The sequence below is a fragment of the Schistocerca nitens genome, chromosome 12 (assembly GCF_023898315.1).
Source record: "Schistocerca nitens isolate TAMUIC-IGC-003100 chromosome 12, iqSchNite1.1, whole genome shotgun sequence".
Lineage (NCBI taxonomy): Eukaryota > Metazoa > Arthropoda > Insecta > Orthoptera > Acrididae > Schistocerca > Schistocerca nitens.
The window spans coordinates 69,283,887-69,300,543 of record NC_064625.1 but is presented as its reverse complement, the minus strand read 5'-3'; the positions used below and the strand labels follow the sequence as shown (position 1 = coordinate 69,300,543).

General features: G+C 42.3%; 1 protein-coding gene across 1 annotated transcript; it reads right to left on the bottom strand.

Moving 5' to 3' along the window:
* Nucleotides 1-386: 386 nt before the first annotated feature.
* Nucleotides 387-974, bottom strand: LOC126214911 (uncharacterized). Its single transcript, XM_049941553.1, has one exon. It carries the CDS (start codon nt 972-974, stop codon nt 387-389), a length of 588 nt encoding a protein of 195 aa, XP_049797510.1.
* Between the last annotated feature and the right edge of the window lie 15,683 nt (nt 975-16,657).

Genomic DNA, 16,657 nt, shown 5'->3' with positions numbered 1-16,657 from the left:
CCACAAACTAAACAGACATCTTGTGAAATCGCCAATGGATCAATATCATCGACTTTTTTAAGTTACAGATTTCTCCACTTATCTGCTTTCTCCTTATGATTTCTTTTCTTGCTTCCTTCAGCTTTCTTTTTCATGGCTTCTTTTTGTTTCTTTATTGATAACTCTGTTAGCAGTTTATTCTTCTCTGGAGTTGCTGTAAGGATCACTGACTTTCCCTTAGGCTTTCCCTTGGCTTGTTTCGTCTTAGGAAGAAGTTGGAACAGGAGATATGTGAAATACACTAACATGCTTGACACATGCACTTTTAGTTGATGTTGTTGTGACCTCTTCTAGGCCTACTAGAAGTGGAACATCTTCTGCTGGAGATCCAGGAATCTGTTCTTGACTCATTTTGTGGATATGTGGCTCGTTTGAAGATGCAACCACTTCATTTCCATTTGTTGCATCGGAACCTCTTCATCTTCAAGGACAACATCTCTTAAAATCTCACATTGTTGTAAGTCGTCATGCTGAAATTTGTTTGGATTGAAAGAGCAAATCCCACCTGCCTTAAACCCTGACTGCCCTTTGTCCATGGTAGTGACCTTAATATATGCCTTATTAAAAAGTTCTGCTAACTCACATGGTGTAATTTTTTGATACACCTGTGACTTCATATACATGTCACATTCATGACTGAAGGCTGATTTCAAAGAAGAAAAGAATGGAACATCTAGTGGTTGAGGCTTGTGAGAAGTGTGTGGAGGTATGGTTACCATGACAATAGAATGTTTTTTACAAAATTCAAAAATTTCAAGTGAAATGTGGCTGCTGTGATTATCTAAAATCAGCAGCACAGGGTAATCAATAGTTGATTTTACATTGTTCAGAAAATCTTGGATCCATTTGAAAAATAATGACTCATTGGACCAGCCATTGACGGAACAACCATATATTGTTCCAACTAGTCCACCTTTACTTAAGAGATATGACATCCTCTTCCTGGGGAAGATAAACATAGGGGGGATGTAGGTACCAGCAGTACTGAAACAGTCAAGTTTTTCCCCCTTTCCCAAGACGTGGCCCCACCTTTAGGAGCCAACATTCTCTCCAGCTTTTGTACAGTATTTATCCCCATTTCCATCGACGTTGAACACTCTCCCCTCTTTAAATTTATATTTTTCAAAGACATGTACTAAGTTTTTAAAATATGCATTAACCTCTTCTTCATTAAATGCCTGTCTTCTGTTAATGCTAGTTGCTTCAGGTTCTCCCATGCTAATACTTAGGTTTCTTTTTAAAAATAGAGTTAGCCAATCCTTTCCAGCTAACCCAGATGACTTATCGAATTTGTGTGCAATGTTGTTAGCCTCTGCATACTCAAATGCAATCTTTCGCAGCTGGGTGAATGTAGTGCCATAGAGCAGCTTGGCCATTGTAATAACATGATCCCTAATCTTATTTTCCTGTTCTGTCGAAAATGTTGGGTTTTTTCCAAGTTTTGGACCCTCGGTATTTTTAACGTTCATTCTCGTTCGCAGAGTAGATTCATGAATTCCCGAAAGCTCTTGATACTTCTCTTATTTTTCATCCAGATTTGACGGCATCAAGAGCCTTACAAAGTTCCTCTTTCGTCCAACTTGCTTTCTGAGTTTTTCTTCAATAATATCGACCCATCTGAATTTAAAAAAAAAAATCTCGTTAGTATCAAAAATATAACCTGCAAGGGGGAATACCACGCACTTCAACATGTGCATGGCATTACCCCACTGTAAGTTCGATGACTAACGTAAGCATAACTCGGCACCTAAATCAAATAGCGGGACAAATCAACAATTAAATTAAAGGTTTCATCTAGGGTTAGTAGTTGATAAGCAAGAATTATATTAAAGCAACTTATAGTAACCCTTACCTTGCAAAATAGAGGTGACCAAAATTACATGAGACACGCCGAAAATAAACAATACTTCACTGCTCCAACAATGTCACTGGAAAATGGCTGGCGTAAGCCGCGTAGTAGTTGTTACTCCTGCCGGCAGGGTGTAGCACCAACTGGGAACAGCTTGCACTATTCAAACTGCATAAATCAGCCTGCGTGGGATTACCCAAATGTGTGTAATTCCCCCACCTTCCCCTAAGAAGAGCTACATTTATAGTTTTAGTTATCGATTATAGAATTATTGGTCGGTTTGGTGCCTTGGACATGACTGAGGACCTTAAGATTTTGCATGAACCGAGGACTGGCACCCACGTAACACGAGAAAATGTGAAAAGTGTTAATATGTAGTAAAAACCTTAGAAAATCTCCGTGTTTCGTCATTCACCATCGAATCGATATAACGCGAGATCGTCACATTGGTCGCATTTCTCTCTGAAACGGTTACATTTATGGTCTGCCAGCCCTTGTCGCGTGCTGCGGTATGTGGGGACAATACAAGCAGCACAGTAGAACACAGAAGAAGCATCTAAGTTGATGCAATCGCCCAGTAAGAAGAGCTACATTTATAGTTTTAGTTATCGATTATTGAATTATTGGTCGGTTTGGTGCCTTGGACATGACCAAGGACCTTAAGATTTTGCATGAACCGAGGACTGGCACCCACCTAACACGAGAAAATGTGAAAAGTGTTAATATGTAGTAAAAACCTTAGAAAATCTCGGTGTTTCGTCATTCACCATCGAATAGATATAACGCGAGATCGTCACATTGGTCTCATTTCTCTCTGAAACGGTTACATTTATGGTCTGCCAGCCCTTGTCGCGTGCTGCGGTATGTGGGGACAATACAAGCAGCACAGTAGAACACACAAGAAGCATCTAAGTTGATGCAATCGCCCAGTAAGAAGAGCTACATTTATAGTTTTAGCTATCGATTATTGAATTATTGGTCGGTTTGGTGCCTTGGACATGACCGAGGATCTTAAGATTTTGCATGAACCGAGGACTGACACCCACGTAACACGAGAAAATATGAAAAGTGTTAATATGTAGTAAAAACCTTAGAAAATCTCCGTGTTTCGTCATTCACCATCGAATCGACATAACGCGAGATCGTCACATTGGTCGCATTTCTCTCTGAAACAGTTACATTTATGGTCTGCCAGCCCGTGTCGCGTGCTGCGGTATGTGGGGACAATACAAGCAGCACAGTAGAACACAGAAGAAGCATCTAAGTTGATGCAATCGCCCAGTAAGAAGAGCTACATTTATAGTTTTAGTTATCGATTATTGAATTATTGGTCGGTTTGGTGCCTTGGACATGACCGAGGACCTTAAGATTTTGCATGAACCGAGGACTGGTACCCACGTAACACGAGAAAATGTGAAAAGTGTTAATATGTAGTAAAAACCTTAGAAAATCTCCGTGTTTCGTCATTCACCATCGAATCGATATAACGCGAGATCGTCACATTGGTCGCATTTCTCTCTGAAACGGTTACATTTATGGTCTGCCAGCCCTTGTCGCGTGATGCGGTATGTGGGGACAATACAAGCAGCACAGTAGAACACAGTAGAAACATCTAAGTTGATGCTATCGCCCAGTAAGAAGAGCTACATTTATAGTTTTAGTTATCGATTATTGAATTATTGGTCGGTTTGTTGCCTTGGACATGACCGAGGACCTTAAGATTTTGCATGAACCGAGGACTGACACCCACGTAACACGAGAAAATATGAAAAGTGTTAATATGTAGTAAAAACCTTAGAAAATCTCCGTGTTTCGTCATTCACCATCGAATCGACATAACGCGAGATCGTCACATTGGTCGCATTTCTCTCTGAAACAGTTACATTTATGGTCTGCCAGCCCGTGTCGCGTGCTGCGGTATGTGGGGACAATACAAGCAGCACAGTAGAACACAGAAGAAGCATCTAAGTTGATGCAATCGCCCAGTAAGAAGAGCTACATTTATAGTTTTAGTTATCGATTATTGAATTATTGGTCGGTTTGGTGCCTTGGACATGACCAAGGACCTTAAGATTTTGCATGAACCGAGGACTGGCACCCACCTAACACGAGAAAATGTGAAAAGTGTTAATATGTAGTAAAAACCTTAGAAAATCTCGGTGTTTCGTCATTCACCATCGAATCGATATAACGCGAGATCGTCACATTGGTCGCATTTCTCTCTGAAACGGTTACATTTATGGTCTGCCAGCCCTTGTCGCGTGCTGCGGTATGTGGGGACAATACAAGCAGCACAGTAGAACACAGAAGAAGCATCTAAGTTGATGCAATCGCCCAGTAAGAAGAGCTACATTTATAGTTATAGTTATCGATTATTGAATTATTGGTCGGTTTGTTGCCTTGGACATGACCGAGGACCTTAAGATTTTGCATGAACCGAGGACTGGTACCCACGTAACACGAGAAAATGTGAAAAGTGTTAATATGTAGTAAAAACCTTAGAAAATCTCCGTGTTTCGTCATTCACCATCGAATCGATATAACGCGAGATCGTCACATTGGTCGCATTTCTCTCTGAAACGGTTACATTTATGGTCTTCCAGCCCTTGTCGCGTGCTGCGGTATGTGGGGACAATACAAGCAGCACAGTAGAACACAGGAGAAGCATCTAAGTTGATGCAATCGCCCAGTAAGAAGAGCTACATTTATAGTTTTAGTTATCGATTATTGAATTATTGGTCTGTTTGATGCCTTGGACATGACCGAGGACCTTAAGATTTCGCATGAACCGAGGACTGGCAGCCACGTAACACAAGAAAATGTGAAAAGTGTTAATATGTAGAAAAACCTTAGAAAATCTCCGTGTTTCGTCATTCACCATCGAATCGATATAACGCGAGATCGTCACATTGGTCGCATTTCTCTCTGAAACGGTTACATTTATGGTCTGCCAGCCCTTGTCGCGTGCTGCGGTATGTGGGGACAATACAAGCAGCGCAGTAGAACACAGAAGAAGCATCTAAGTTGATGCAATCGCCCAGTAAGAAGAGCTACATTTATAGTTTTAGTCATCGATTATTGAATTATTGATCGGTTTGGTACCTTGGACATGACCGAGAACCTTAAGATTTTGCATGAACCGAGGACTGGCACCCACCTAACACGAGAAAATGTGAAAAGTGTTAATATGTAGTAAAAACCTTAGAAAATCTCCGTGTTTCGTCATTCACCATCGAATCGATATAACGCGAGATCGTCACATTGGTCGCATTTCTCTCTGAAACGGTTACATTTATGGTCTGCCAGCCCTTGTCGCGTGCTGCGGTATGTGGGGACAATACAAGCAGCACAGTAGAACACAGGAGAAGCATCTAAGTTGATGCAATCGCCCAGTAAGAAGAGCTACATTTATAGTTTTAGTTATCGATTATTGAATTATTGGTCGATTTGGTGCCTTGGACATGACCGAGGACGTTACGATTTTGCATGAACCGAGGACCGGTACGCACGTAACACAAGAAAATGTGAAAAGTGTTAATATGTAGAAAAACCTTAGAAAATCTCCGTGTTTCGTCATTCACCATCGAATCGATATAACGCGAGATCGTCACATTGGTCGCATTTCTCTCTGAAACGGTTACATTTATGGTCTGCCAGCCCTTGTCGCGTGCTGCGGTATGTGGGGACAAGACAAGCAGCACAGTAGAACACACAAGAGGCATCTAAGTTGATGCAATCGCCCAGTAAGAAGAGCTACATTTATAGTTTTAGTTATCGATTATTGAATTATTGGTCGATTTGGTGCCTTGGACATGACCGAGGACCTTAAGATTTTGCATGAACCGAGGACTGGCAGCCACGTAACACGAGAAAATATGAAAAGTGTTAATATGTAGTAAAAACCTTAGAAAATCTCCGTGTTTCGTCATTCACCATCGAATCGATATAACGCGAGATCGTCACATTGGTCGCATTTCTCTCTGAAACGGTTACATTTATGGTCTGCCAGCCCTTGTCGCGTGCTGCGGTATGTGGGGACAATACAAGCAGCACAGTAGAACACAGGAGAAGCATCTAAGTTGATGCAATCGCCCAGTAAGAAGAGCTACATTTATAGTTTTAGCTATCGATTATTGAATTATTGGTCGGTTTGGTGCCTTGGACATGACCGAGGACCTTATGATTTTGCATTAACCGAGGACTGGCACCCACGTAACACGAGAAAATATGAAAAGTGTTGATATGTAGTAAAAACCTTAGAAAATCTCCGTGTTTCGTCATTCACCATCGAATCGATATAACGCGAGATCGTCTCATTGGTCGCATTTCTCTCTGAAACGGTTACATTTATGGTCTGCCAGCCCTTGTCGCGTGCTGCGGTATGTGGGGAAAATACAAGCAGCACAGTAGAACACAGAAGAAGCATCTAAGTTGATGCAATCGCCCAGTAAGAAGAGCTACATTTATAGTTTTAGTTATCGATTATTGAATTATTGGTCGATTTGGTGCCTTGGACATGAACGAGGACCTTACGATTTTGCATGAACCGAGGACCGGTACCCACGTAACACAAGAAAATGTGAAAAGTGTTAATATGTAGAAAAACCTTAGAAAATCTCCGTGTTTCGTCATTCACCATCGAATCGATATAACGCGAGATCGTCACATTGGTCGCATTTCTCTCTGAAACGGTTACATTTATGGTCTGCCAGCCCTTGTCGCGTGCTGCGGTATGTGGGGACAATACAAGCAGCACAGTAGAACACAGAAGAAGCATCTAAGTTGATGCAATCGCCCAGTAAGAAGAGCTACATTTATAGATTTAGTTATCGATTATTGAATTATTGGTCGATTTGGTGCCTTGGACATGACCGAGGACGTTATGATTTTGCATTAACCGAGGACTGGCACCCACGTAACACGAGAGAATATGAAAAGTGTTGATATGTAGTAAAAACCTTATTAAATCTCGGTGTTTCGTCATTCACCATCGAATCGATATAACGCGAGATCGTCACATTGGTCGCATTTCTCTCTGAAACGGTTACATTTATGGTCTGCCAGCCCTTGTCGCGTGCTGCGGTATGTGGGGACAATACAAGCAGCACAGTAGAACACACAGAAGCATCTAAGTTGATGCAATCGTCCAGTAAGAAGAGCTACATTTATAGTTTTAGTTATCGATTATTGAATTATTGGTCGATTTGGTGCCTTGGACATGACCGAGGACCTTACGATTTTGCATGAACCGAGGACCGGTACCCACGTATCACAAGAAAATGTGAAAAGTGTTAATATGTAGAAAAACCTTAGAAAATATCCGTGTTTCGTCATTCACCATCGAATCGATATAACGCGAGATCGTCACATTGGTCGCATTTCTCTCTGAAACGGTTACATTTATGGTCTGCCAGCCCTTGTCGCGTGCTGCGGTATGTGGGGACAATACAAGCAGCACAGTAGAACACAGGAGAAGCATCTAAGTTGATGCTATCGCCCAGTTAGAAGAGCTACATTTATAGTTTTAGCTATCGATTATTGAATTATTGGTCGGTTTGGTGCCTTGGACATGACCGAGGACCTTAAGATTTTGCATGAACCGAGGACTCGCACCCACGTAACACGAGAAAATATGAAAAGTGTTAATATGTAGTAAAAAGCTTAGAAAATCTCCGTGTTTCGTCATTCACCATCGAATCGATATAACGCGAGAGCGTCACATTGGTCGCATTTCTCTCTGAAACGGTTACATTTATGGTCTGCCAGCCCGTGTCGCGTGCCGCGGTATGTGGGGACAATACAAGCAGCACAGGAGAAGCATCTAAGTTGATGCAATCGCCCAGTAAGAAGAGCTACATTTATAGTTTTAGTTATCGATTATTGAATTATTGGTCGGTTTGGTGCCTTGGACATGACCGAGGACCTTAAGATTTTGCATGAACCGAGGACTGGTACCCACGTAACACGAGAAAATGTGAAAAGTGTTAATATGTAGTAAAAACCTTAGAAAATCTCCGTGTTTCGTCATTCACCATCGAATCGATATAACGCGAGATCGTCACATTGGTCGCATTTCTCTCTGAAACGGTTACATTTATGGTCTGCCAGCCCTTGTCGCGTGCTGCGGTATGTGGGGACAATACAAGCAGCACAGTAGAACACAGAAGAAGCATCTAAGTTGATGCAATCGCCCAGTAAGAAGAGCTACATTTATAGTTTTAGTTATCGATTATTGAATTATTGGTCGATTTGGTGCCTTGGACATGACCGAGGACCTTAAGATTTTGCATGAACCGAGGACTGGCACCCACGTAACACGAGAAAATATGAAAAGTGTTAATATGTAGTAAAAACCTTAGAAAATCTCCGTGTTTCGTCATTCACCATCGAATCGATATAACGCGAGATCGTCACATTGGTCGCATTTCTCTCTGAAACGGTTACATTTATGGTCTGCCAGCCCTTGTCGCGTGCTGCGGTATGTGGGGACAATACAAGCAGCACAGTAGAACACAGAAGAAGCATCTAAGTTGCTGCAATCGCCCAGTAAGAAGAGCTACATTTATAGTTTTAGTTATCGATTATTGAATTATTGGTCGATTTGGTGCCTTGGACATGACCGAGGACCTTAAGATTTTGCATGAACCGAGGACTGGCAGCCACGTAACACGAGAAAATATGAAAAGTGTTAATATGTAGTAAAAACCTTAGAAAATCTCGGTGTTTCGTCATTCACCATCGAATCGATATAACGCGAGATCGTCACATTGGTCGCATTTCTCTCTGAAACGGTTACATTTATGGTCTGCCAGCCCTTGTCGCGTGCTGCGGTATGTGGGGACAATACAAGCAGCACAGTAGAACACAGGAGAAGCATCGAAGTTGATGCTATCGCCCAGTTAGAAGAGCTACATTTATAGTTTTAGCTATCGATTATTGAATTATTGGTCGGTTTGGTGCCTTGGACATGACCGAGGACACTAAGATTTTGCATGACCCGAGGACTGGCAGCCACGTAACACGAGAAAATGTGAAAAGTGTTAATATGTAGTAAAAACCTTAGAAAATCTCCGTGTTTCGTCATTCACCATCGAATCGATATAACGCGAGATCGTCACATTTGTCGCATTTCTCTCTGAAACGGTTACATTTATGGTCTGCCAGCCCGTGTCGCGTGCTGCGGTATGTGGGGACAATACAAGCAGCACAGTAGAACACACAAGAAGCATCTAAGTTGATGCAATCGCCCAGTAAGAAGAGCTACATTTATAGTTTTAGTTATCGATTATTGAATTATTGGTCGGTTTGGTGCCTTGGACATGACCGAGGACCTTAAGATTTTGCATGAACCGTGGACTGGTACCCACGTAACACGAGAAAATGTGAAAAGTGTTAATATGTAGTAAAAACCTTAGAAAATCTCCGTGTTTCGTCATTCACCATCGAATCGATATAACGCGAGATCGTCACATTGGTCGCATTTCTCTCTTAAACGGTTACATTTATGGTCTGAAACCCTTGTCGCGTGCTGCGGTATGTGGGGAAAATACAAGCAGCACAGTAGAACACAGTATAAACATCAAAGTTGATGCAATCGCCCAGTAAGAAGAGCTACATTTATAGTTTTAGTTATCGATTATTGAATTATTGGTCGATTTGGTGCCTTGGACATGAACGAGGACCTTACGATTTTGCATGAACCGAGGACCGGTACCCACGTAACACAAGAAAATGTGAAAAGTGTTAATATGTAGAAAAACCTTAGAAAATCTCCGTGTTTCGTCATTCACCATCGAATCGATATAACGCGAGATCGTCACATTGGTCGCATTTCTCTCTGAAACGGTTACATTTATGGTCTGCCAGCCCTTGTCGCGTGCTGCGGTATGTGGGGACAATACAAGCAGCACAGTAGAACACAGAAGAAGCATCTAAGTTGATGCAATCGCCCAGTAAGAAGAGCTACATTTATAGTTTTAGTTATCGATTATTGAATTATTGGTCGATTTGGTGCCTTGGACATGACCGAGGACCTTATGATTTTCCATTAACCGAGGACTGGCACCCACGTAACACGAGAGAATATGAAAAGTGTTGATATGTAGTAAAAACCTTATTAAATCTCGGTGTTTCGTCATTCACCATCGAATCGATATAATGCGAGATCGTCACATTGGTCGCATTTCTCTCTGAAACGGTTACATTTATGGTCTGCCAGCCCTTGTCGCGTGCTGCGGTATGTGGGGACAATACAAGCAGCACAGTAGAACACACAAGAAGCATCTAAGTTGATGCAATCGTCCAGTAAGAAGAGCTACATTTATAGTTTTAGTTATCGATTATTGAATTATTGGTCGATTTGGTGCCTTGGACATGACCGAGGACCTTACGATTTTGCATGAACCGAGGACCGGTACCCACGTATCACAAGAAAATGTGAAAAGTGTTAATATGTAGAAAAACCTTAGAAAATCTCCGTGTTTCGTCATTCACCATCGAATCGATATAACGCGAGATCGTCACATTGGTCGCATTTCTCTCTGAAACGGTTACATTTATGGTCTGCCAGCCCTTGTCGCGTGCTGCGGTATGTGGGGACAATACAAGCAGCACAGTAGAACACAGGAGAAGCATCTAAGTTGATGCTATCGCCCAGTTAGAAGAGCTACATTTATAGTTTTAGCTATTGATTATTGAATTATTGGTCGGTTTGGTGCCTTGGACATGACCGAGGACACTAAGATTTTGCATGAACCGAGGACTCGCACCCACGTAACACGAGAAAATATGAAAAGTGTTAATATGTAGTAAAAACCTTAGAAAATCTCCGTGTTTCGTCATTCACCATCGAATCGATATAACGCGAGATCGTCACATTGGTCGCATTTCTCTCTGAAACGGTTACATTTATGGTCTGCCAGCCCTTGTCGCGTGCTGCGGTATGTGGGGACAATACAAGCAGCACAGTAGAACACAGAAGAAGCATCTAAGTTGCTGCAATCGCCCAGTAAGAAGAGCTACATTTATAGTTTTAGTTATCGATTATTGAATTATTGGTCGATTTGGTGCCTTGGACATGACCGAGGACCTTAAGATTTTGCATGAACCGAGGACTGGCAGCCACGTAACACGAGAAAATATAAAAAGTGTTAATATGTAGTAAAAACCTTAGAAAATCTCCGTGTTTCGTCATTCACCATCGAATCGATATAACGCGAGATCGTCACATTGGTCGCATTTCTCTCTGAAACGGTTACATTTATGGTCTGCCAGCCCTTGTCGCGTGCTGCGGTATGTGGGGACAATACAAGCAGCACAGTAGAACACACAAGAAGCATCTAAGTTGATGCAATCGCCCAGTAAGAAGAGCTACATTTATAGTTTTAGCTATCGATTATTGAATTATTGGTCGGTTTGGTGCCTTGGACATGACCGAGGACCTTAAGATTTTGCATGAACCGAGGACTGGCACCCACGTAACACGAGAAAATATGAAAAGTGTTAATATGTAGTAAAAACCTTAGAAAATCTCCGTGTTTCGTCATTCACCATCGAATCGATATAACGCGAGATCGTCACATTTGTCGCATTTCTCTCTGAATCGGTTACATTTATGGTCTGCCAGCCCTTGTCGCGTGCTGCGGTATGTGGGGACAATACAAGCAGCACAGTAGAACACAGGAGAAGCATCTAAGTTGATGCAATCGCCCAGTAAGAAGAGCTACATTTATAGTTTCAGTTATCGATTATTGAATTATTGGTCGGTTTGGTGCCTTGGACATGACCGAGGACCTTAAGATTTTGCATGAACCGAGGACTGGCTCCCACGTAACACTAGAAAATGTGAAAAGTGTTAATATGTAGTAAAAACCTTAGAAAATCTCCGTGTTTCGTCATTCACCATCGAATCGATATAACGCGAGATCGTCACATTGGTCGCATTTCTCTCTGAAACAGTTACATTTATGGTCTGCCAGCCCGTGTCGCGTGCTGCGGTATGTGGGGACAATACAAGCAGCACAGTAGAACACAGAAGAAGCATCTAAGTTGATGCAATCGCCCAGTAAGAAGAGCTACATTTATAGTTTTAGTTATCGATTATTGAATTATTGGTCGGTTTGGTGCCTTGGACATGACCGAGGACCTTAAGATTTTGCATGAACCGAGGACTGGTACCCACGTAACACGAGAAAATGTGAAAAGTGTTAATATGTAGTAAAAACCTTAGAAAATCTCCGTGTTTCGTCATTCACCATCGAATCGATATAACGCGAGATCGTCACATTGGTCGCATTTCTCTCTGAAACGGTTACATTTATGGTCTGCCAGCCCTTGTCGCGTGATGCGGTATGTGGGGACAATACAAGCAGCACAGTAGAACACAGTAGAAACATCTAAGTTGATGCTATCGCCCAGTAAGAAGAGCTACATTTATAGTTTTAGTTATCGATTATTGAATTATTGGTCGGTTTGTTGCCTTGGACATGACCGAGGACCTTAAGATTGTGCATGAACCGAGGACTGGTACCCACGTAACACGAGAAAATGTGAAAAGTGTTAATATGTAGTAAAAAGCTTAGAAAATCTCCGTGTTTCGTCATTCACCATCGAATCGATATAACGCGAGATCGTCACATTGGTCGCATTTCTCTCTGAAACGGTTACATTTATGGTCTGCCAGCCCTTGTCGCATGCTGCGGCATGTGGGGACAATACAAGCAGCACAGTAGAACACAGAAGAAGCATCTAAGTTGATGCAATCGCCCAGTAAGAAGAGCTACATTTATAGTTTTAGTTATCGATTATTGAATTATTGGTCGGTTTGGTGCCTTGGACATGACCGAGGACCTTAAGATTTTGCATGAACCGAGGACTGGTACCCACGTAACACGAGAAAATGTGAAAAGTTTTAATATGTAGTAAAAACCTTAGAAAATCTCCGTGTTTCGTCATTCACCATCGAATCGATATAACGCGAGATCGTCACATTGGTCGCATTTCTCTCTGAAACGGTTACATTTATGGTCTGCCAGCCCTTGTCGCGTGCTGCGGTATGTGGGGACAATACAAGCAGCACAGTAGAACACACAAGAAGCATCTAAGTTGATGCAATCGCCCAGTAAGAAGAGCTACATTTATAGTTTTAGTTACCGATTATTGAATTATTGGTCGGTTTGTTGCCTTGGACATGACCGAGGACCTTAAGATTTTGCATGAACCGAGGACTGGTACCCACGTAACACGAGAAAATGTGAAAAGTGTTAATATGTAGTAAAAACCTTAGAAAAACTCCGTGTTTCGTCATTCACCATCGAATCGATATAACGCGAGATCGTCACATTGGTCGCATTTCTCTCTGAAACGGTTACATTTATGGTCTGCCAGCCCTTGTCGCGTGCTGCGGTATGTGGGGACAATACAAGCAGCACAGTAGAACACAGGAGAAGCATCTAAGTTGATGCAATCGCCCAGTAAGAAGAGCTACATTTATAGTTTTAGTTATCGATTATTGAATTATTGGTCGGTTTGGTGCCTTGGACATGACCGAGGACCTTAAGATTTTGCATGAACCGAGGACTGGTACCCACGTAACACGAGAAAATGTGAAAAGTGTTAATATGTAGAAAAAACCTTAGAAAATCTCCGTGTTTCGTCATTCACCATCGAATCGATATAACGCGAGATCGTCACATTGGTCGCATTTCTCTCTGAAACGGTTACATTTATGGTCTGCCAGCCCTTGTCGCGTGCTGCGGTATGTGGGGACAATACAAAAAAAAATGGCTCTGAGCACTATGGGACTCAACTGCTGAGGTCATTAGTCCCCTAGAACTTAGAACTAGTTAAACCTAACTAACCTAAGGACATCACAAACATCCATGCCCGAGGCAGAATTCGAACCTGCGACGTAGTGGTCTTGCGGTTCCAGACTGCAGCGCCTTTAACCGCACGGCCACTTCGGCCGGCGGGGACAATACAAGCAGCACAGTAGAACACAGAAGAAGCATCTAAGTTGATGCAATCGCCCAGTAAGAAGAGCTACATTTATAGTTTTAGTTATCGATTAATGAATTATTCGTCGGTTTGGTGCCTTGGGCATGATCGAGGACCTTAAGATTTTGCATGAACCGAGGACTGGTACCCACGTAACACGAGAAAATGTGAAAAGTGTTAATATGTAGTAAAAACCTTAGAAAATCTCCGTGTTTCGTCATTCACCATCGAATCGATATAACGCGAGATCGTCACATTGGTCGCATTTCTCTCTGAAACGGTTACATTTATCGTCTGCCAGCCCTTGTCAGTTGCTGCGGTATGTGGGGACAATACAAGCAGCACAGTAGAACACAGAAGAAGCATCTAAGTTGATGCAATCGCCCAGTAAGAAGAGCTACATTTATAGTTTTAGTTATCGGTTATTGAATTATTGGTCGGTTTGGTGCCTTGGACATGACCGAGGACCTTAAGATTTTGCATGAACCGAGGACTGGTACCCAACTAACACGAGAAAATGTGAAAAGTGTTAATATGTAGTAAAAGCCTTAGAAAATCTCCGTGTTTCGTCATTCACCATCGAATCGATATAACGCGAAATCGTCACATTGGTCGCATTTCTCTCTGAAACGGTTACATTTATGGTCTGCCAGCCCTTGTCGCGTGCTGCGGTATGTGGAGACAATACAAAAAAAAAATGGCTCTGAGCACTATGGGACTCAACTGCTGAGGTCATTAGTCCCCTAGAACTTAGAACTAGTTAAACCTAACTAACCTAAGGACATCACAAACATCCATGCCCGAGGCAGGATTCGAACCTGCGACCGTAGTGGTCTTGCGGTTCCAGACTGCAGCGCCTTTAACCGCACGGCCACTTCGGCCGGCGGGGACAATACAAGCAGCACAGTAGAACACAGAAGAAGCATCTAAGTTGATGCAATCGCCCAGTAAGAAGAGCTACATTTATAGTTTTAGTTATCGATTAATGAATTATTGGTCGGTTTGGTGCCTTGGACATGACCGAGGACCTTAAGATTTTGCATGAACCGGGGACTGGTACCCACGTAACACGAGTAAATGTGAAAAGTGTTAATATGTAGTAAAAACCTTAGAAAATCTCCGTGTTTCGTCATTCACCATCGAATCGATATAACGCGAGATCGTCACATTGGTCGCATTTCTCTCTGAAACGGTTACATTTATGGTCTGCCAGCCCGTGTCGCGTGCTGCGGTATGTGGGGACAATACAAGCAGCACAGTAGAACACAGAAGAAGCATCTAAGTTGATGCAATCGCCCAGTAAGAAGAGCTACATTTATAGTTTTAGTTATCGATTATTGAATTATTGGTCGGTTTGGTGCCTTGGACATGACCGAGGACCTTAAGATTTTGCATGATCCGAGGACTGGCACCCACGTAACACGAGAAAATATGAAAAGTGTTAATATGTAGTAAAAACCTTAGAAAATCTCCGTGTTTCGTCATTCACCATCGAATCGATATAACGCGAGATCGTCACATTGGTCGCATTTCTCTCTGAAACGATTACATTTATGGTCTGCCAGCCCTTGTCGCGTGCTGCGGTATGTGGGGACAATACAAGCAGCACAGTAGAACACAGAAGAAGCATCTAAGTTGATGCAATCGCCCAGTAAGAAGAGCTACATTTATAGTTTTAGTTATCGATTATTGAATTATTGGTCGGTTTGGTGACTTGGACATGACCGAGGACCTTAAGATTTTGCATGAACCGAGGACTGGCACCCACGTAAGACGAGAAAATATGAAAAGTGTTAATATGTAGTAAAAACCTTAGAAAATCTCCGTGATTCGTCATTCACCATCGAATCGATATAACGCGAGATCGTCACATTGGTCGCATTTCTCTCTGAAACGGTTACATTTATGGTCTGCCAGCCCTTGTCGCGTGCTGCGGTATGTGGGGACAATACAAGCAGCACAGTAGAACACAGGAGAAGCATCTAAGTTGATGCAATCGCCCAGTAAGAAGAGCTACATTTATAGTTTTAGTTATCGATTATTGAATTATTGGTCGGTTTGGTGCCTTGGACATGACCGAGGACCTTAAGATTTTGCATGACCCGAGGACTGGCAGCCACGTAACACGAGAAAATGTGAAAAGTGTTAATATGTAGTAAAAACCTTAGAAAATCTCCGTGTTTCGTCATTCACCATCGAATCGATATAACGCGAGATCGTCACATTGGTCGCATTTCTCTCTGAAACGGTTACATTTATGGTCTGCCAGCCCTTGTCGCGAGCTGCGGTATGTGGGGACAATACAAGCAGCACAGTAGAACACAGGAGAAGCATCTAAGTTGATGCAATCGCCCAGTAAGAAGAGCTACATTTATAGTTTTAGTTATCGATTATTGAATTATTGGTGGGGTTGGTGCCTTGGACATGACCGAGGACCTTAAGATTTTGCATGAACCGAGGACTGGCACCCACGTAACACGTGAACATATGAAAAGTGTTAATATGTAGTAAAAACCTTAGAAAATCTCCGTGTTTCGTCATTCACCAGCGAATCGATATAACGCGAGATCGTCACATTGGTCGCATTTCTCTCTGAAACGGTTACATTTATGGTCTGCCAGCCCTTGTCGCGTGCTGCGGTATGTGGGGACAATACAAGCAGCACAGTAGAACACAGGAGAAGCATCTAAGTTGATGCAGTCGCCCAGTAAGAAGAGCTACATTTATAGTTTTAGTTATCGATTATTGAATTATTGGTCGGTTTGGTGCCTTGGA